The sequence below is a fragment of the Dama dama genome, chromosome 25, assembly GCF_033118175.1.
Source record: "Dama dama isolate Ldn47 chromosome 25, ASM3311817v1, whole genome shotgun sequence".
Taxonomy (NCBI): domain Eukaryota; kingdom Metazoa; phylum Chordata; class Mammalia; order Artiodactyla; family Cervidae; genus Dama; species Dama dama.
In genome coordinates, this window is record NC_083705.1 from 46,449,275 (window position 1) to 46,472,385 (window position 23,111).

At 39.5% G+C, this 23,111-nt stretch overlaps 1 protein-coding gene across 5 annotated transcripts in view; it reads right to left on the reverse strand.

The window, feature by feature from the left end:
- Positions 1–23,111, reverse strand: part of RAI14 (retinoic acid induced 14) — a 160,980-nt gene that overhangs the window by 7,014 nt on the left and 130,855 nt on the right. For 3 of the 5 annotated variants that reach the window (XM_061129241.1, XM_061129244.1, XM_061129243.1), the window contains exons 5-15: positions 17,441–17,505; positions 13,574–13,631; positions 12,552–12,622; positions 11,118–11,224; positions 10,321–10,499; positions 10,035–10,063; positions 8,759–8,845; positions 7,761–7,847; positions 5,195–5,252; positions 2,678–2,796; positions 521–2,056 (exon numbers count right to left, since the gene is read on the reverse strand). In XM_061129241.1, the coding sequence (XP_060985224.1) occupies positions 521–2,056; positions 2,678–2,796; positions 5,195–5,252; positions 7,761–7,847; positions 8,759–8,845; positions 10,035–10,063; positions 10,321–10,499; positions 11,118–11,224; positions 12,552–12,622; positions 13,574–13,631; positions 17,441–17,505 (2,396 nt within the window). The remainder of the gene's footprint in view (positions 1–520; positions 2,057–2,677; positions 2,797–5,194; positions 5,253–7,760; positions 7,848–8,758; positions 8,846–10,034; positions 10,064–10,320; positions 10,500–11,117; positions 11,225–12,551; positions 12,623–13,573; positions 13,632–17,440; positions 17,506–23,111) is intronic. The other 2 variants (XM_061129245.1, XM_061129246.1) reach the window with 2 other exon arrangements.

Sequence of the window (23,111 nt, forward strand, 5' to 3'; positions counted from 1 at the left end):
CACATTCCTCCCTTTCTCTCCTGTTGCACACGTTTGAAAATGAGGACCAGGGAGGGCTTTTAAACTGACTCAAGAGTAAGCTCATGGGGTTTAGGGAAGCAGTATCAAGTCTGGCAGTAATTGATTTTCCATATGACAGAGGAAATCTGTCTGGATTCCAACGGAGTAGAAGTTTAAGATGGATCACAAATATTTCTCAGCCGGGGGGTTCACTTCTGGCCCCTGACACTTGGCAGAGCTTCTGTAAAATAATTTTTAAGGGGAAAATATGTACCACACATTTGAAAATACTCTGGTGTGAGGGAAGTAGAGGAAGATAAGTGCTTTCTCTCTCTTTAAATAAATGTCCACCCTACTATTTTTAATGTGGTGTTGGGGACAGATGGAGTCCTGTGTGGAGCCTTAGTGCATTCACAATAGCTTAGTGCTAACAAATGCTAAAAATGCTAATTTCAGTAAATGAAGGTTCAAAGTACCAGGGTTTGCTAGCTAGAAATTCAATAGCAACAGTCTCACCAACCTTCTTGTCTTTATCCTCTTCCAGTTTTGAGGAGCTCTCGGAATGTCTCTTCATTTCTGCGAGTTCTTCCTGAGCATGCTGGCATTTTTGCAGAAGTTCATTTACTTCCTGCTCTTTGGATTTCAAGAGAGTCTGAATGTTTTCCTTTTCCCTTTTCATTTGTGAGACCTCACTTCTAATCTGGGCAACCTCTGAATGGGCCTTCTCTTTCTCTTTCACGGAATCCCTTAATTTTGAGGCCAACACACTCACTTCACTTTCCAAAGATGACTGGAGCTTCTCGTAGGCAGACCGGGGCACCATCGCGTCGGTCATGGCCGCCTTCTCCTCTAGGAGCTGTTTCTCCAGCTTTGCCACCTCCCCTTCCTTGCTCGCCAGGTGCTCTTTCAGACTGCTTATTTTTCCCTCCATCTCTTTGGCAGTGGTCCGCAGAGTGGTTATCACTTGCAAATGCTCTGTGATGGAGACAGAGTTCTCTTTCTGAGCATCTACCAGCTGTTTGAGCTGGGTCAGCTCATTCAGCACTTTTGAATACTGAGACTTCATTTCGGACAGTGCCTCTTCGGCCTTCGCTCTGGATACGTTGGTCACTTGCATCAGCTTCTCATGCTCCGCTTTATGGATATATTCAGCTGTGACGTCTTCTAGAGACTTCCTCTTCCGGTAATCCTCCAGCTCTGCCTGGGCCTCTTTGTACAGCTGGGACAGCTCACTCACCTGCTTGTTGAGTTCATCGATCATCCTGTTCATGGCCTCTTTCATGTCCTCAGCTTCATCACCCACCTCCTGGGTCACCTGATTTTTCAATGTATCTTTCAGTTTTGTGATTTCTTCTTGTGCCTCTTGATATTTCTCAAACAAAAATGCTTTCTCCTTATTCATATTCTCAATCACCAAGCAATAGGAACTTTTCATTTCCTCGTACTCCTCCCTCGGTGGCTGAATAACTGCCTCTTTCTCCCTCTCTGCCAGCTTCTCCTCTAACTCTCTCACTTTCTCTCTATTTCGTTCACTTTCTTCCAGGGCACCCTGGAGGTCCCGCTTGAGCACGTCCATTTCTTCCTCGGTGATCCTCAGCTCATGCAGGTGCGAGTAAGTATCCACACTTTCCGGTGAGACCAGGCCCAACTTCATCTGCTTCTGCACACTCAGGACTTCTTTCATAGCTTCCTCGTACTTGCTCTGAGTTTCCTTAAGTTTCTGGCTGAGGTCGGAGCCGTTCTCCGAGATCTCGGCGTTGTTTAAGCACACTGATTCTGTCCTCCTGGTCTGGAGCTCGGCCTGCAGCTGTTTCCTCTCCGCTTCAGAGCTCTCCAGTCTCTTCTGCAAGTCGTGTAAAACCTCTTGGAGTTGCTGGATTCTGACATCGCTGTCGAGAGTGGATTTACTTGAGGAATGTGTTATGACAGATGGAGATGGTTTGGAGTCTAGAGGAGGGGTTTCACTAGGTTTGCCCAGGGATGGGGCCAAGTCAGTTTGAGTAGAATGGTAAGAGTCAAAGCTCAGGTCTGTTTCCCCGTCCCTGGGTGTTTTGGCCTGGAAAGAAGGCAAGAATGAAATGACACCAAAGGTGTGGTTAGATGAGCAAGCAACTGCAATCAGGGAGCAAATCCAAACCTTGAGTATGGGGGAGCAGCAGTATCATTCTGCACGCGTCCTCTTGCCCCATGAAAAAATATGGTCTGGGACACAAGAGTCAGGCTTAACAACACTAAGCTTATTCTGTGCTCTTGAAGGACAGATTATGTTTGCCACTTTAAAAATGCAAGACCTGTTTTGGCTGCAGAGCTTCTGACTCAAATTTTTCTTTGTTTCTCACATTATTGTAGTTGCCCTACTTCTTACCACATTCTTAAATCTGTGAAATGATCAACTTTACTAAATGAATAACTAGTCATATATATGGTGTGCATATAGCTATCTATTGTCATATATATCATACTAAGTATATAATTATATAATTTACCAGTTTATAAAAATAATAAATTAGTGAGTAAGTCTCAAGAAACAATTTGAAAGCATAAAATGCTAAAGGGTAATTATATTTTAAAAAGAAGAAACCAATGTTGGTGTCTAAAACAAAATACCCAACTAACCCTGAGAAATCCAATAGCTTGACCCGACTGAACAGACTGTGGTAGTGATCTATTTACCTACCTGTAATTTATCTTGTAACTCCTTATTGTGTAAGGTAAGAGAAGCAACTTTTGCTTGCAACAGGACAAGAAGATCTTGCTGGTCAACCTCAGAACTTACATCCAATAAGCTATCAGCACCTTAGGAAAGAGAAAGGCAATTTAAAATAATATTTTAAAAATTTAACTATTATTTCTCTGACCTCTAACAAACTCACTTTCTACCCAATCCAGTTCTTCCTTCTCGTCCAGACTAGGGATGAAAGCCCCATTCAGCTGGATGGGGTCTCCTCACTCCCTAGCATAATACTAGATGCCTAGATACAAATAAACTCATCTGAAAACTGATGGATTTGGTCATATAGTTTCTGTTCACTTGATTGTGCCACACCTTAGTTGTTTTTTATTCCTCCCATGCCCTATATATCCCACTCTATGAATCCTTTTAGAAAGATCTCTGGAATCTGGTTCACTTCTTATCCCCATCCCCATTACCCTAGTTTAGACTTCATCACCATACCTGGTAACTGTACAAATGGCTTCCTAACAAATCTTTCTCTCTCTCCTCTAGTGAAAATGTAGCCTGTACCAACAACACTGTCAGACTAATCTTCCTAAAACATACTTAGATGGAGTCATGTCTTTGGTTCAAGTGCTTTAATTGCTCTCCCTCCAAAAATAATCTCCAACTTCCTTTATCTGGATTAAGGCCTCTTGGATCTGGCTTCAATCTACTTTTTTTTCAGGTTTATGACTCATCACGTCTTTCCCCAGTATCCCCTTTTCATCAGATTTACACCCTCTCTATTCTCAACATAAGGTTGCTTCTTTAATTTTTCATCCATATGATTGCCCTTGTAGCATCTCTTTGGCTGGATAACTCTTAGGCATCCTTCAAGACCCACATCAGACCCTGCCTCTTCTTTAAGGCATTTGCTGACCACCCCTGCATGAAACATGAGTTCCCGAATCCCACAATAAACACTGCTGGTAAACCACAACTATTTGACATTCTACTGATTATCATGCTGAAATAACATCTAAAGCTATGCTACTCAAAGTTCTCATTGAGATAAGACAAGAAATGTGCTCCAGAATGTCATTCAATATACTGCTTCCTTCACCCAGAAAGTCTTCCTATGGATAAAAATTGTCAGGTGGATGAAACAGTGTGCTTGGCTGGATGACTTTTTGGAGCAATCCCTTTTTTAATTTTAGACTGGCAACAGTTTAGAGACCACACTCTGAACAGCACTGATCCAAATTTTCACCTCTATTTAAAAAATTTCTCAAAACCATTTAATGCAAAGATGAAAACTTGAGTCTTAATTTAGAAGGATGCGAAATGACATCTCTTCACAGAAATGCTTACTAATGATATCTGGGGCCTAAACCACAGCTTTATGAGTGTTCTTGACATAGAGTCTGGTCAGCTTGGAATGAATCAGGGGATTTGGGAGCAGAAGGGTAATTCTAAGCAACAAAAATTACTTCTAAGATAGGATGGATGGCTTTTAAAGTATCCAATGTAACAGTTGTGCAGTTATATTAACATTGTTCTCTACCAGGAATATTTCTTAACACATTATTAACTGGAGCTGTATTAACGTCTCAAGCATTAGTTTCTGCAAAAATTCCCCAGCCAATAATATGCTTATATGTCTAAATTTTGTAAGTTAACTGCTCCAAACACACATGATGTGCATAACAGATTGAGAAACTGGATGCTGGAACAAAAAAGGGGCCTTTTGAAATAATCTACTCCACATTTCAAATTGATGCTGAAGGTACTGTACTACATTCTTAAAGGGTAAAGCAACAGGATGAACTCAATACAATGAATCAAACCTCCTTGAAGACAATATGATTGCATGTGATTTGACACTCTTTTCACGTCTGTTTAAAATCCAAAGTAGAAAAGTTCAATTATGGCAGCCGTGGAGGTGCTCAGTTGGCTCTCTCTTCAAGAAATAACCTGCTGCTCAGTCGCAAGAAGGGTCACTAGCTGGCTGCCCGTGGACCTCATCGCAAAACAGTGTCTTAAAATGCATAAAATAGAATGTACAAGCTACAGCAATCAGCAAGCTTCTTTTGTAACCCACCAAACAACAAGATCTGGAAGCAGGTCTAATAACTGCCATAGTTTCTAGTAGAGATACTATAAATGATCTTTCAAGATATTTATAATAACAGTAAGGGGATATGATACCATCTGTGAGATCTCTTGGTGTCAAAATCACTGATCTGCTAACACTACTGGGGCTTTCTGTCTATATTCATCACTGAAGGAAATGCCAATGTTAAATTAGGAACAGATGAAAACAGAGATTTCTTTTTTCATATCCAAGCTCAGGGACTCCTTAAAATCTAGGTGAAAGCCTGCTGAAGTAGACAGCATCAGACTGTGAAAGACTGGCAGTGTTTGGGTGGTACCCGAGGTTCTCTGACTTCCCCAGACAGGGTATCTCTCCTTGGCCTTTGCTGTCTTAAAGGGACATGAAATAGAGACCAGTCATGGGGACAGGCCCCTTCGTCTTACCTGTAGTACTGGCACTTTGCCTGTCTCTGGTCTCTTGTATAGAACTAATCTCAGCCTGCTGGAACACAAAAATGACTTAAAATATATTCCTGAATGTCACACTCTGCAAAAGAGTCCAGCGAATTTTTCTCCTTGAGTTTACACGGGTTGGTATGAAAACAGACCATCTCCAGGAAAGAAGATATTTTAAAATATAAGTACATAAAAGCAACAATTAACCCCTGAGATAAAATTTTTATTTAGAGGTTCCTAAGGATATATTCTCAAAATATTACAAAATGAAACCTCATGAATATTACAAAAATCTTTGAAGATTATAATAAACTTACATAATAGCTAATTCACTGGGCTGTGTGCTAAAACTTGAGATTGTGAATACTACTTTCATAGTAAAGACAAATAGAAGTTTTACTTATCTGGGTAATATATTAAAATACATTAGAAGTATTTTTAGCTTTATCACTTTATCAATAAACCATTAATATATTAATTGCTTTTAAGAGAAATGGTAATCAATGAGACCTGTCAGGGAAAATACAGGTAATTTTATAAGGGAATAAGAATTCTTATGGCTGTGGACTGACAATCTCCTAAAGATTTCCTCTAAACCTGTATCCCCGAATATCTGTCTTTTAGTATATTGGAAAAATTCTTGTAACTTCAAAGCCAAACTCTCATTCCAAAACAAAATACAGTTTCTTGCCAGAAATTACTAGGTTTTATCTAGATATGCCATAGACCATGATGAGAGAGATAATTTTTCAGCAAAGGAACTTTTGTAAATGCTCAAATGCTAAAAATAGAGTGGCTCATTTTTGGCAAGTGCTTATCATAACAAAAGCTTTATTTTCACTTAAAAAATAAGCACTTAATTTTTCAACTCTATTACAGTACAATAAAGTATATACATTGAAAGCTTTTAATTTGAGGAGTTTTAACAGATACCCAAGATACCACTATAATCAAGATTCAGAATATCCCCATTACCTCTTAAGTTTCCTTATGCCTCATTAGCCAATCCCTGCCATTCCCAGGCAATCACACTACTCTCCTTTTTTCATTTTCTAGAATTCCTATAAATGGAATATTACAAGGGATGAACTTCTTTGAGCCTAGCTTCTTTCATTCAGCATGATGGTTTCCAGATTCATCTATGATACCGCTTGGCCAGCACTTCATTCTCTTTTTATGGCTGATTAATGCTCTTATATATGGATATATCTCATTATCTTTATCCATTCACTTGTTGTAAGACATTTGGACTGTTTCTAGTTTGGGGATATTTGAAAAAAGATGCTATAAACATTTGTGTACTTTTTGAGACATATTTTAATTTCTCTTGGGTAAACATCTATGAGTGAATGGCTAGACGATATGTTAGGTGTATGTTGAACTTTTACAGAAACTGTCAGATGGTTTTCCAAAGTAGCTATGGGCTTCCCTGGTGGCTCAGATGGTAAAGAATTGCCTGCAATGTGGGAGACCTGGGTTCAATCTGTGGGTTGGGAAGATCCCCTGGTGGAGGACATGGCAACCCACTCCAGTATTCTTGCCTGGAGAATCCTTATGGACAGAGGAGCCTGGAGGGCTGCAGTAGCTGTACCATTATAAATCCAACAAACAGAGTATGAGAGTTCTAGTTCTTCCACATCATCACCACCCATTGGCATCTTTTTATCTTTTAAAACTTTAACTATTGCAGATTGTGTCCCTTTTATCTTTCTGTGATTTTTTTAAAGAAATAAGTCTTTTTACACTCTATTTCTGAAAAACATAATTTGTCATATTGTTCTTTGGAATGCATTTACTACCTTTGAGCCATAATCATATTAGAAGATATTAGGATGGTAGTTATAAAGGCATAACTTCCTTTCCTTGCCTTATATTTTAATAAAATCTAGTTAACACAAACGAGATGATAGGTTGATAGAATCTTTTTCAGATCAATGTGCATCTAAGTTAAACACAAATTTATTTTTAGTAATTCTTAGATGGGGGAAATAAATACACAATTATGCCATTGAAATTTCACTGTAACAAATATAAATTTTACTTTTTTTTCCAAGTATAATTTCCTAGTGATACTTAGGTAAACAAATATTAAATTGAAATACCCTCTCATTCCTTAGAATACATTCCAACCACAAATCTAGAGAATCAGGTAGAATGGATTTACTAACATTTTAAAAATAAATACATATTACTTTTATAATTATATAAAAATATATAATTACTTCTTAGTAAGACATCAGCGACTATCCATTTCTTTCTTTTTGATTGATATTATGTCAACTCAATTTGGAAAGATGACTGGTTATCAGGTAAGTTCTAATCTTTGTCCTTTTCTTAAATGAAGAAAATTAAATATTAGTTAATATATATATTCAGTCTACTCTTTTTTTATGGAGTCCTCACCAGAAAAAATAATCAGAGGACGACTTCTGATGAAAAGGTTGTAAACCAATGACTCAGAAGCATATTCTGTTTTACCCGTGCTATATAACTTAAGTCAAATCTATTGTATATCTTAAAATTAAGTAATAAGTTGGACACAGAAATGAAATACCTTGAAGGGTGGTTCAGCAAAAAATACTGATTCCTTTCCTGAAAGTGGTGTTGAAGTTATTGATCTTGGGGAAGACACATCACTCAACTAAAAAACCAAAATGAAAACCATCAATAAGGAATCCTTCTTCAAAAGTTTTTCTTCTCCAGTGCCAAAGAATTAGCCTATTTAACCAATGCAAATAAATCTAACAGTAATTATGCTTAGTTTCAATTAATTCAACGGTAATGTATTTTCAATACAATTCACCTATCTCAAATACTTTCTGAAAGTTTACAGAGTAGAATTAACTAAGGAACTTTGCTCCTATATTCACTAGAATTAACTTTACAAGTTTATAAAACTTCTATTGCAGATTGAGAATATTAATGAATATGCTAACATATTTAATACTACTTATTGAAGGAGATATTCCTCTTAAATACTTGATAAGGATTATTCTTTTTATGGCCTATGCTTCTTTTAAAAATAAACCCTGGCTTGTTTTTATTTATCATCTCATAGTTACTCAAGCTTTCTCTTCTACTCAGTAATCACTATAAGCTCAAAAATGAAAGCTCCTTTAATGTTAGTCAATCTTAAATGTAATATGAAAGGCAAATATATTTCAATAATGTTTGATAGACCAACTAAAATTCATTTTCAACTAATGCTTCACCAGTCACACATTCTCCCCACTTTACTAGAGCTGTTAATGTGAGCTCTGTCTGAGCTTATTATCTTAAGGAAAAAGGTCCTGTTCTGGATTTTCAGAATTTTGAAACTTCTAAAAAAAGATAGTCTAATTCTTCAGCTTTGAAATAAGTAAGAATCAACATTATTTCCCTACTATAATCAAAATTCTTTATATCACTATTTGTAGTTTAAAACTGCTAAAGAAAATTTTAAATGTTCATTTACGGGTCAATTTTAAAACAGTTCTTTTTGACCTAAACACAAAATAACAAAATTATGGCTTTGTTATGTTTTTTTCATTGTTGGTTTTCTTTCATTTTTACCTGAGTAGGACTGATAGGAGGTGGTGGAGCTTTGCGTTTTTTTGGAGTTCCACTTCTCTCTGAGCTTATTTTAGAGACTTGATCATGCTGAAAGTTATCACAGTCCAAAGAATGGAGGTGGGTTAGTTAGGTTAGTAAAGTCTGAGTAAATAGCTTCATCAAACAAATGAGAAAAACCTCAACAGTTCATGCACTTTTTACTTTATCAAGTTCTGAAATCTGCTACCAACATAAAAATAAGTAATATGCATGCTCCAAGTGTTCTTCTAGCAGCTCATGCTTTAAAGTAAGAAAATAAAAAACACAAGACAAAACCAGATTAAGTTGGTGTGCAGAACTTGGAAAGGAGAGGATAAGGAATTGTTTACCACAATTTAGAACCCAGAGTATGTTCATAGTCTAGCTCCCATCTTAATGCAAAGCAGTGGTATTTCCCCTACCTTTTCACTACTTCCATTCCTTTTCTTAAAAATGTACAGTTGACCCTCCATATCCACAAGTTCCACACCCACAGATTCAACCGTCTGCATATCCCAGAGTCACAGATACAGACAGCCAACTGTACCACACTATTTTATACAAGAGACTTGGGTGTCTGCAGATTCTGCTATTCCCTGCAGATACCAAGGAATGACTATGAATATGGGGAAAAGGGAGAACTTCCTCTCTGAAGTTTATGAATAAATAACACAATTGGTACAAAATAAATTCAGTATCAAGTATTTGCTCAGTATGATAATTTTTCCAAGAACCTTGACTTATAAATAATCAAATATATAGCCCATTTTAGACAATAGTGACTATGTTTTTAAGAAAAACTCCAAAGTAACAGCGTAAACTTCTCAATTTCTATTTGTGTAAAATGAATGACATTTTAGAAAATATCTAACTAAAATGAAAGTGGCAAATCTCATATTTTCATTAAATATTTAACACAGTGCTGTAATTCATGTGATATTACAAGTAGTTAAAATACTGTTGTTCTCAGAGTTAAAAATCACATCAAACCTTTTCACACCAGTAGGAAATATTAGTACATTTCAGAAAAAAGATGAATATATGAGTAGCAAGTTTAAAGTTACATGCTTTGGGAACAGGTTAAATCATTAAGAAAATATTTACCACCTTACAACGAATCATTTATTCCAAAGGTATTTTACTTCTTAAGTAGTTTCAGCCTAGTCTTAATCACTTTCCTAATGGCCCACAGAGTGGTTTAATCAGAAATTCCCACAAGGAATGATAAAAAAGAATCTCCTCTTCCAAAGATAAATACCTGCTTTGGTTTTGTTGGTGTCTTTAAATCTATAGAAGAAAAATGAGAAAAAAAAAACTATAACAACCATAATGACTCATATCTACTTTGGGTGGGGGGGGGGGGGCGGTATATAAACACACACTCGCACACAAAACACCCATATACACAACATACACAATATTCAACACTTCATTTTTCCCCAGGAATATATTTAAAAGAATAATAATGTACAAATTCCTTTATTCTTTGGGGAAAATGGAGTGGGATAAATTTGAAACAACATTGGCTATTTTCTTTCACATACCAGCATCCTGAGAGATTTTTGATAATAGAAGGCTTTGAATTCCTGCATTTTCCGAGAGTTTGGAATAATGTAAGGCATTGTGTCCAAGAGAATCTACAAGGTTTAGGTCTGCACCCTTTTTAATTAAGGCTTCTACGATGTTTGAGCTGCCAATCTCACAAGCCAGCATGAGAGCAGTTCTAAAGAATGAGGAGACAAAAAATCAGTACTGGAAAACAAAATCTGGAAACTTCTGCTAGGAAATAATTTCATTTGTCTTAAAAACAGAGAAAAGGAGATTAAGTGCATTTAAACCTGTACTACTCTTAATACTCCAGGAAATTCAAAGTGGAATGCTACCAAAATCGGCTAACTGTTTTATAAAAGCTCAGATTAAATCATAAAAAATATTAGGTCAAATAACATAGACATAACTACGATGGAATTTAAATATGATTGGCACAAATCTTGTCTTTTTCTCAAATCAAGTTTTATAAAGAACCTATAACATTATTAAGCCTGTTTGTTTTTTTAAAACAACCAATATGTTTACTTTTATTATGCCTGAAAAATCAAAGGAAATGGCCTATCCATTTTAACATTTAATAATGTCATCATAGACACAGTCAGTTATGATGCTCCCAGAGGTCTGGAGAAAATATTTTTTTAAGTCAAAACAGATTCTTAATTATCCAAAAAAGGCAGAACACAGTAAAGAAGTTAAAACTGCTTTAATACAAATGATCCAAAGTACAGCTGTGAAAACTTCTCAGAATGTGGATATCAGTGAAATCACATGCTTTCTAATTCTGTGGTACCTTCCATTTTTGTCTCTGGAATTTACATCTGCTCCATGATCCAGAAGAAAGCGACAGACCTCACTGTGGCCATTTTGTACTGCAAGAAGCAGTGGTATATTCCCATCCTAGGAGACAAATTCAGATTAAGATTTTAATTTAGAAGCCAAATACCAGATTTGCAAAGGTCCTGATTCCTTCTGTACTTATGTCAAGGCTTGAGGCAAGTATACCATGTTCATTGAGAAATGGCTCTCCATGTTCTGGAGAAATGAAGGGTTGTTTCCTTATGGCATTACTAGGTCCCATGCTCTCTAAGCACTTTCTTCTAAGTATCCTAGCATCCTGCCATGCCATCAACTGTCTTCTTGGAAAGCATATGCTTTCATAATTTTACTAGGTATCAAAACATAGCTTAAGAGTTTATTTGTCCATTACTGACACATGACAAGATAAAGAGATTGATGGAAAGAAAGGTTTGTTTAATATAACAATTGACAATTTCTTTAGAAAAAATTAGATTACCAGCTCATACAAATTGCAAAATGAATTAAGAATCTCAACATCACAGTATAAAACAAATGAAAAAAATACCAGGAGAATTTATGGGTGACAATTTCCACAATCTTAGGGTGAATAGGGGACCTGACTCAAATTATGCAAGCCATAAAGAGAAGCTCTTATTCTGTTCTTGCATTGAACATACCCCACATATGTGGTTGACAATAATTTTAAGGCAGATGTATTCAAATAGGCAAAGGAAAAAAAGAGTTACAATATATTCAATTATTATAATGTGGGGATATTTAAAAATACAACTGCTACTTAAAGATTAAGTATTCACTCAGAGTAGAACTTCAGAATTCCTAGAAAATTATCTCTGTGATGTTATAATACTTTCTGGTTATAAAGTATTGAGATTCAGCAAGTGTGAATTTATTTACAGATTTTAAATGCTCACTTCACAATGTCCCCATCAAGTGTAACTTACACATGCCAAGTCTCATGCTATAGCAGGAAATTCAATGCCATAAACAGGAGCAAGAGGCATGTCAATTTATTCTCGAAACAGTCCAGCAAGGTTAAATAGGCATAAGTGGTCTTTATAGTTAGAAAACACTATCCAGGAGCACCAAAGATGATATATGGGGTACAGAACGAAAATAATAGAACTATTTAGACTTATTTTTTACTAAAAGTCAATAAAATAAGTCTTATTAATATTTAGGTTGATAGTAAGCCATATGTCCATCCTTAGAAATAAATACTGAAAGTGCATGCTGCAAAATGTTTTATTAATGGTTTAAGGACCAATGGGGCTAACACCGAAATCTGTTTTGCACAAGAGAATCTAGGTCAGAAAGCAGCAGACTTTTGCCAAATGCTCCAGAAGGAGCCCATGGTGCTCTGGAAACCAGGGTCCATCTCCACTTCTAATGGTCATCTGGTACTTACCAAATCCTTGAGGTTTATGGGGCTTTTGTGCTCGCAAAGGACTTGCACAGCTTGAAGGCAGCCCTGTGCGGCTAAGGGAAGGAAGACACAGAAACCACAGCAAGTCACAAGGCTAGTCTCACAACCCGGGGCATCAAACACTTCTAGGAGAGAAAAGTTCACGTCCACCCAGTATGCAGGTGATACGTGGCTACACTGAAGAGAAATGATGTCAGGATGGATAAGCAAGCGGTGTTTTAAATTACCGTTTAATTTCAGTGTCGTCAGACCTACGGTCAGCGCTTGCCAGTTGTTGGTTGCCTTTAGGCAAACATTTGGCTTAGCTCTTCATGTATGCTAAGTCACTTCAGTCATCTCTGACTCTTTGCAACCCCATGGACTGTAGCCCACGAGACTCCTCTGTCCATGGGATCCTCCAGGCAAGAATACTTGAGTGGGTTGCCGTGCCCTCCTCCAGGGGATCTTCCCAACCCAGGGATTGAACCTGCATCTCTTAAATCTCCACTGGCAGGCAAGTTTCTTACCACTAGTGCCACCTGGGAAGCCCCAAGGTTTTCTACAACTAGCACTAAAAGAAATGTGTAAATCTAATCATCCCAGAGTTCTGTATCAACGTTTTGTCACTTGAAACTGTGTGACCGATAGTAAAACCAAACTTTGATGTATAAAATCGATTGAAGATCCTTTTGATCCCCAAGCAAAAACAAATCTGTATCACACATTACCTGAAATCTACAAATGCTCATACATCTCTCTTAAACGAGAATCTCACAATTAAAATATAACAATCATGACAATGTTTACTAGCTGTTTGGCAGGCAGTTGATGAATTCTGGCTGTATTCCTCAGTAAAACCCTACACAATCTGCAAACTGAGGAAGAGGGGAATAATGTCTAGGAAGGATGACAGAAAACGGCATCAGGAATAACAATGGTAAAGTTAATGGCTTAAATAAAATAAGGAAAATAAAAATGTACTGTTTCTCATGGTAGAAGACAACAAATAAGAGAAAGAAAATTACCTGCATAATGTAAAGCTGTTTTCCCAGAGCTGTCGATACTTTCAGCTGGGCATTTAGACTATAAGACAAAAGTCAATAAATATATATAGTAAATTTCAGTTCTATTCAGTTCATCCTTTTCCTGCAAGGTATGATGCAACTTACTAAGCAAAGTATAAACCTGAATAAGCCCCAGCTGCTGTGCTCCAGGAGCATATGGTTTCATGGGGAGAGACTCACCTTGAAGCAGTCAAGACAGAAATGAACTGTCACCTCTCCCCCTTCCATCAGCTCTGTCACCAACAGATCATCCCCACCAGCTAAACAACATGCTCTAGGAAGTCTCATCATGATCCCACCTGTCCCTCCACTTCCTGCCCTAATTCTCTATCCCCCTTCACAAGACCAACCTTCTGTTAAGAACGGCCTGCACACACACCATCTCCCCGACTCTTGTTCATTCCTGGACCTACTGCAGTTGGGCGTCTGCCCTCAATATTCCTTGAGGAATATTCCTGGGATCAGGGGATCCAAGTCACCAACCACCTTCATGTTTTTAATGACGACAAACATTTCTGTCCTTCTCTCATCAACCTCTCACCTGTGATCCACTCCCTCTTCTCCAAACACTCTCCTCTCGGCTCCTGGAGCCCTGTCTGGCCCATCCAATTGTGGTTTCCCTCCCACTGCTCTGGCCACCCTTCACCAGAGGGGAACACAGGGCCCCTGGTGTTTCTTCTCTACGCTATCACCCTGGGTCATCTTATCCACATCCACAGCTCGAAACCCCGTCTAGAGGCTAATGCCTCCCAAATGTCTATCTTAACAATGACAACAAAACTACTTCACAAGTATTGGCTATTATGTGCCAGGCACTGTTCCAGGAGTGGTTTTAAGGCTGCTAACAACCCTGACTAGATACCATTAACCCCATTTACAGATGAGGAAACTGAGGTACAAAGAAGTTAGTAACTTGCTCGGGTCACAGTAATTGGCAGAGCTAGAATTCAGATTCAGACAGGCTGCGTGGAGCCTGTGTTCATGTCAGTACACAGCAGATGGCATCTCTGAGCCCTGGGTTTCATAACCTCCTGCCTATTTCTCATGGGCACCTCAAAGGCAGCACAAGCAAAACTTCTGGGGTCTCCTCCTGGTACAGCTTGATCCTCCCAAGCCACCCTGTCATTCTGAACAGCACATTCATCTCTCTAGTCCCTGAGCAACCACCGAGTCATCCTTGATTTCTGCTTCCTCCTCCTCCCTCACATCTAGTCTACCACCACGTTGGTCAATTCTGTACCCCAAACACACCCTAATCAACTCTCCTCCTTTCCTCCATCATCACCACCTGGTCTGAACCAATACCTGCTCACCTTGACAGCCTTGACGGCCACCTGGCTGTCTTCATGGTTTGCTTTTTCCTTCTTTAGTCAATTCTCTACACAAATAGAGAGACCTTCTAAACTGTGAGTGTAGCTCTTTACTTCCAAGTCCTCCGCACTTCCATCATGTCACACAAGGCTGCATCCTGGGCCCTTCTTTTTTGGTGGCCTTACTGTGTAGCATGAGGGATCCCTCATCAGGGATCAAACCCACTACAGTGAACGCCCAGGGTCTTAACCACTGGACCGTCAGGAAAGTCCTGTGGGCCCTTCTTTTTCTTTCTCCCTCACTTCCCCCAGGTCCCCTCACTGGCTTTCTTTCCTCCCTGACTACTTAGTGCCCTTCCAACCTTTTGCACTTGCAAAAGGTCCGACCACAGGTCTTTTGCACTTGCTTTTCTGTCAGCTTGGAATGCTCTCCCACAGCTCTCTGCACTGCTTAATTTTCAGCTTGAATCTCAGTTCCTCTACAGGGGCCCTCCTGAACACCTCTCACAATACTCTTGCCAGTTTGCTTCTTAGTGATGTGCAATTTGCCATGGGCATTTGTGTCTTTGTTCACCAAGTGGCAAGCTCCAGCAGGATGGGGGCTGCTCTGTTCGTGAGTAAACACTCACCATTTGACACAGCGCACAGGGCCCAGGGACCACTTGCTAGAAGACAAAGCAGGGGGATGGGGGAGGGGGGTAGGAGAAGGAGAGGTCATCTGAATTTGAAGACTCTTACAAGGCTCTCTTTGTGCTCACTACCTTGAGGAGGTAGAACCCTGAAATGGTAGCCCCTGGAGAAGGGAAGTCTCTCCAGGAGACAGACAGTAAGAGCAAAAGGCCAGAGAGAAAGGAGTAGCTGCAGAAGGTGCAGGGTGAGGGGCTGGCAGGAGATGGCAGTGGCCCCATTGCAGAGGGTGTGGGCTGCCCAGACAAGAAGTGAAGCAGAGATCAGAGGAGTGCAGGACTCAAGGTAAACAACCCACTAGGAGGCCATCAAAGCCTCTGGTTTTCACAACTACCCAGAAAGAAGAACACCATTCAGATGATCTGTGGAGAGCAGGCAATGTTGGAAATGTTTGTCTGCCCTTCAGTGGTAAGAAGAATAGAGATCATGTTACAACTTACCATGCTTTGGCCTAATTTTAGAACAGCACAAGGAACTGTTTAAAGGCTTCAAAGATTCCAGAGAAAAACCAATCTATTTGCATAACCAGATATAAAATTACATTAGAGGCTAGAATATCTGGTCCTTGCCCATGAGGATTTCCAGCTTGTCAAGTTCTTTCTTCCCTCAAATCAGAGCCAGATGCAAAGTCTGGATAGCCAAGCCAGGATGGGAATAGAGACTTAAAATACAAATAAGGTTTCCAAAAAAAAAAAAAAATTGAAGGTAAGACCATGGGTGTGGAGGCAGGGCACTTGGGCAACTCAATGATTTTCACTTATCCAGGGTATCCAGCCCCAGAGCAGGCAGAGAAGAAAAGTTCTATGGTAACTTTCTTTAGAGAGAATCCTCATAATAAAAATCATCTTCATCATCACAGATGTTGATCTATCTTTCTTGAATTTCACGTCAAAGACCTGTTAAGGTTAAGCATTCCTGGCACTGGAGGTAGCTTGCATCATGTAACGCAAGACAAGAAGCTGTGTGGTCAACAGAGGAGGACAATTTGAAGAATGTGCCCACATTTCTGTATCACAATTGCGAAGCCAAATTAAAGCAAGATGCTGGGTCCCAAACAGGGCTCAGGAAGGCCGAGACGACAGCTCAACAGAACAGACAGTACTCCAAACACGTAGTTTATTGCTCTGTGCTGTTCCTGAAAACAGCCAAGACTGCATTTTGACTGGCAACAGATGGAAGTAACTGAATGAACTATTGGGATTTCGTTAAATATTCATCTTCAAAGATAGACAGAAGCTGTCACCCTAAGTGATCGTTATAAAAACTTCCTGGCACGGAAGTTTCCAACCAGGGAGTTGACCTAAAATTACAAAGAAGAATAAAACCAAGAATTTGAACAAAAACTAAGAACTAAAAGCTCATCAAGTTACATTCAAGGAAATAGTGGTTGAAGTTTTGCTTCTCAAGAAAAGCTGCATTCTACTAATGATTGAGCGAGAATAAATACTAGGATATTAGAGATCCTGTATTGTAAGGATCTCCAGCAGCACAGGAAGTTTTTTTTTAAGGTGACTGTTTGAAGGGTACATGTCCTTCCAAAAAGAAAAAAAAAAAAAAAAAAAAAAACAGCTGAATAAAGGGGACAAAAGAGCTGGATCCCAGGAAAGCACTCCAAATTTCTTAGGATCCCCTTCTCCACCAGTGAAACTGCTGTGGAAATAATCTTCTCCTTAGCTATCTGAAATTTTAATAATGAAGCTTCTTAGGGAACCCAGATTCTGGGGTAATATTTAAAGGAGTATGCGTGTATTTATTTGCTCTTTCACATACACAAGTTTACTTTCAAGTTTTTAAAATGACACATTTATAATTTTAAGTTGTTTCACTTTACCTGAAGGAGCTTCTTGATGCATTCATGGTGGCTGTTCTTGGCTGCGAGGTGCAAAGCACTGTGTCCTAAATGGATTAAAAAAAAAATTGGAAGAAAAAGACCACACATTTTAAATCTCTTATCTCTGTGATGAAGACAACTATGAGGAAATAAACTGTTCTCCAACAAAGACGGAATTGTTATTCTTGAAAGTAACGCCTCCACTTCTTATCTGCAAAGTTCATTGTGACAAAAGTGGGGAGAACACAGCATCCTGCCCTCTGGATAGCATTCAGGGCCCATGCCAGCTGCCGTTCTCCTGGGGTACAATTAAGCTCTGGGCTAGAAGCCTGCGGTAGACTCTAGGTATGCAGCTTGGAAATTCTGCTTTCAGCTGTCAGCAAGGGTGCCAGATGCCCTGCGTCCACAACACTGACACCAGACCACGACTGCTATGGGCCCCGGAACCCAGCACAGGCGGCCATGTGAGAACACACCCAACACCCGCATGAAACCCCACTTCCACCTGTCCTTTCGCTTTCCTCCAAATGTGCTCCAGCTCTGCACGGGAATTACCTGTAGTTCAAATGTTCAAACTTGGAACCGGTGGAAGAAGGAAAAGAGTTATAAAAACAACACTATCAAAGGAGCATCCCTTTATGTTCCCTTCAAAGAATGTGACGCCAACGTGAGACTGTCTGACATTTCTGTGGTCAGATAACTTTAGGAAATTCTACCCCACGGTCAGAGGAGCCTGGCAGGCTACAGACCATGAGGTTGCAAGAGAGTTGGACACGACTTAGCGACTAAACAACATTACACCCAGTGCCCTCCCCTGCACCATCTAGTGGGCCTATAGAACATCTGTGGGCGAGGGGCTGAGGGACAGCCTTGCTGTGGCTACCAGGCTAGCAGGCTTCCATCCTTGGGCCCTAGAGAATTGCTCTTTGCTTAGCCTGGATCATCTTCTTCTAGGATAACCATGCAGTTTGCCTGCTTATCTGCCTGATACCACTGAAACCTGCTTCTTGATGAGACCTTTCCTGATCTCACCACTTAAAACTCCTCCCCCACTCCTCTCATCTCTTTGCTTCATTTCTTTGTCCTTCATAGCACTGAGCACCTTCAACCTTCCCTTCTCACCTGACTCCCCTTCCTCCTACACACACACACACACTCACACACACACATTTATATAGTCAACTCTTCTTCCTTTCCCTCTAGAATATAAAGTTTGTATCCCAAGTGCCTATGTGTGCTAAGTCACTTTAGTTGTGTCCGACTTTTTGCAACCCTATGGACTATAGCCCGACAGGCTCCTCTGTCCATGGGATTCTCCAGGCAAAACTAGGGGTGGGTTGCCATTTCCTTCTCCAGGGGATTTTCCAAACTTGGGGATCGAAGCAGCGTCTCTTACATCTCCTGCATTGGCAGATGGGTTCTTTACCACTACCTGGGAAGCCTAAGCAAAGCCTAAAGAAAGACCACTACCTGGGAAGCCTAAACGAAGACCAAAGAAACAGCATGTGTGTGCTAACACAGACCAGGCTCTCCATACACACTTGTAAATTTGAATCAGAGAGTCTGTCCATTGTGAATGTCTGGGGAGGGAGGCTTGGGGGCAGGGAACCAAGCTCCTAAATCCTGCATTTGTAAACTGATCAAGATACCTCCAATGTAATGTCTGTAAGCAACCCACACTTAAAGCTTGTTTCTCAGCCTTAACGTCAGTGAAATTCGAAGCTATGGAAGGTGGCCCTATGTACCACAGGATGAGGAGTAGCATCTCTGACCACTATCAACTGAATGTCCAGATGGAACAAGCGGAAATGTCCCCAGACATTGCCAAACATCCCTTGGATAGACGGCAATCACATAACTCAGTTGAGAACCCCTGGCTTAGAGGAACAACTTCTTTTATATGGTGATCTGGTCTCCAAATACCATTTCTCCATTCTGAATTAGTCTTTATAACACTGACCAGAAATCCACTAATTATTAAAGAATCATATAGCTAGGAAATACCATATTTAAAATTAGAAGGTTTTAGGACCACAGTGAGCTGCACAAAAGCAAATGTAAGGTTAAAAGATCAGATACATTCTTTGCTGAGAATCTGCACAGAGATTTTAAGGGTATGCATAGCGGGAGCTGGTTGGAAGAGGTAGAACATTCCATTTGACCTCCGCCCAAACGGATAAGGATGAAGACAATCAGGAAATAAGGCAATGAGATCTTTGGAAGTAGGAAGACAAGTATCTTCTTTTCCCCTTCCTCCTTTTACCACAGGAAACCTCTTTTCAGGAGGTATAACATACAATAGTGAGTTTGCTTAAACTATGAATTGAGTTTTGGTGGGTTAGCCGGGCCCTCGACCATCATTTCTATCAGTGTTTCTAAGGAGGAGCACATTCTGTGTTTTAAACAAATGCCTTGCAGATGAACTTTTGGAACCCATCCTGATTGTAAGTAGAAGACTGTTTATGTCATGTATGCAGTGCATTAACTTTTGTCTATCCTGTAGACAAAAGCTCTTCTAATACATAAATAGTACCCACTGGAAAAAGGCACAGTTCTCCAAAGACAAGAGGGTAGGGAGATTTACACAACCATCATAAAATAAATAACAGTCTTTCATTTTCAGTGCAAGAGTTCCAGCCATACCTGAAGTAAGCACTGTGTTTCTATAGAAATAACACACTTTTATTCCTTGGCCCTGTGATAGGTTTCCCTAACCAGGAGCACAAAGGCATTTTTCACTTAAAAGAATCTCTAAATTCCAATGATGCATCAGTCCCTGGACAACATTACCCTGGAGCGAGATGTCTCTCACAGCTACCATTAAAACAAAATCTCTTTCCAAATGCAAAATTTTCTGGAGAGAATATATTAGTGACAGAACTTCACTGTAACCAGCCCCCACATAAGACTGGCCCCATTTGGCTGTGGATCTGTCTGGAATATCAGAAAGCAATTTCCCTTTAGGAAAATGACAAGGCAACCCTAATTCAGGTGCATTTCAGCAGAACTCTGTCTGTGAATGAAGACATCAGTGCTACTCGTAAGCCAAGTGTCAGAGGCTATTCCAGGTGGTTTAAGAATCCTGTTATTCAAAGAGTCTAAGAAGGATGGCCCAGCCATTGCAGCCATGGAACACCATCCCCCAAGCTAACTTGGACATTAACCACTTATTCAATGATTTCAGACTGCTACAGAAACAGAACAGAACTCACTCATATAGTGAAGGAATTACTGATGAGACTAAGAACACAGTCTTCAAGTGCAGGTGACAAATGTTTAAACTGATGAATTCGTTGAGATGAAGACAAGGCAAAGAAACACCACCCAAAGGTTGAAGTCTGAGAAATCAGTTTCAGATCGTAATAAGGAAACATTTCAAAAAATAAAGAGAGCTAAAAGATACTCAACTAGACGTGGTTTGAAATCTCTACTTAAGAACCAGAGTTTCAAAATGCTGAATATAAACAATAAAAGTGGTAATTAATTTGATTTTTATTTACGTTAAATATATTTAAACATTGTTCTTAGAAATGCTTATCTTTACATCAAGTTTTCAACCACTGAAGCATAAATCTATTCACCTAGTTATAGTTCCAGGGGAGAGATCAGAGCATGAAAGATGTATTTCTTTCTTTAAAAAAATTTTATTAAAAAGAATAGATACATGTATATGTATAACTAAATCACTTTGTTGTACACCTGAAACTAACACGTTAATCAACTGTGCCCCGATATAAATATTTTTTTTAAAAAAGAAAAAAAAATCCACAACATTGTAAATTAACTATACTGCAATAAAAAATAATAAAATTTTATTTGTGTCTTTTTTACTGAAGTATATGTAGTTGATTTATAATGATGTACTAGTTTCTGGTGTAAAGTGATTCAGTTATGTGTGTGTATAACACACATATATATACACATACCACACACACACACACAGAGATTTTTAATAACCATTCTTACTATTAGAATTTTGAAATTATCCCTTAATCTCCACAAAATAGACTTGCATAGTGATTTACACTGAAGCAAAAGGCTTTTTTTTTTTTTGCACCTCCTGCATGTATATATCATTTGAAATGTTTTCATGGCCAGATTATGTTGATCACTGTACATAGTAGTCATGTATGGATGAGAGAGTTGGACTATACAGAAAGCTGAGCGCCAAAAAATTGATGTTTTTGAACTGTGGTGTTGGAGAAGACTCTTGAGAGACCATTGGACTGCAAGGAGATCCACCCAGTCCATCCTAAAGGAGATCAGTCCTGGGTGTTCATTGGAAGGACTGATGTTGAAGCTGAAACTGCGATACTTTTGCCACCTCATGCGAAGAGTTGACTCATGTGAAAAGACCCTGATGCTGGGAAAGGTTGAGGGCAGGAGGAGAAGGGGACGACAGAGGATGAGATAGTTGGATGGCATCACCGACTCAATGGACATGGGTTTGGGTGGACTCCGGGAGTTGGTGACAGACAGGGAGGCCTCGCGTGCTGCAGTTCATGGGGTCACAAAGAGTCGGACACGACTGAGCAACTGAACTGAACTGAACTGTACATAGTTGGTTGGCCCTTCAGACATGCCATACACGTGCACAACCAGGAAGTAAAGAACTATAATCATGCAATCAATTTCTGGCTTGCCTTTATTCCAAATTAAATATGAAATACTTAATGGACTACAGTCTGCCATTACATTTTAAATGACCCATTCTCTCAAGTACTTGAGTTTTAAGATATAACTGTTCTGGGCTAGAATATGTGAGCTAGATTGGTATTATATGGTATTATATGTGAGACAGATTAAGGGCATAATGGAATGGAGGGCCACCCAGAAACCCAAACAAAAGCTAAGCGAATACCAGAAACCCTAGAAAGGAAGAAGGGTTCTCCCGTGTCTCCCTCCTGAGGCCTCTGTGCATTATGGTATCTCCATATTCCATAGCTCAGTTCTCACTCTCCTAAGACTCTCTTCTTCTATGAGAAAATAAGTTTTGTATGCAAAGGGATCAAGGAAAATTTAAGATATGGGAGTGTGACAAATCACACATCATTCTTCAATTTCTATTTATACTTCCTTCTACAGCAAAACATTCTATACATACTTTTTAACATTTATTTATTTATTTGGTTGCACCGTGTCTTAGTTGTGGCAGGCAGGAATTTTTTAGTTGCGGTGTTTGAACTCTTACTTGTGGCATGTGATAAGATCTAGCTCTCTGATCTTATGAAACCCAGGCCCCCTATATTGGGAGCATGGAGTCTTGGCTACTGGACCACCAGGGAAGCCCCCCCTCTATATTATTAAACTGGACAATTTCTTGCTCTGCCCAGAATTCCCAGCTTCCCTTAAAGGCAGGAGTGGCCACAGATCACTCAGTGTCCAGTGAGATCTGAGTGTATGCCGCTTCATGACCTGGGCTTTCCCTCCTGCCAGCTGGGACTGGGAGCTCCCCTGGGCCGTTAGGACCAAGGCAATACCCTGGATGGTGGAGTAACAAGTCTGGGTAAGAGTCCTCAGTGTGGAGCTGAGTGGCCATAGCAATTTGGGACTTTTAATTGAAAGAGAGAAAAGTCTATCTTGTTTAAGCCACCGGGTCACATTGTGTCAAATGCATACACTTGCTAAAAAAGGGAGTCTGCAAGCTAATACTTCAGACAAGCACTGATAA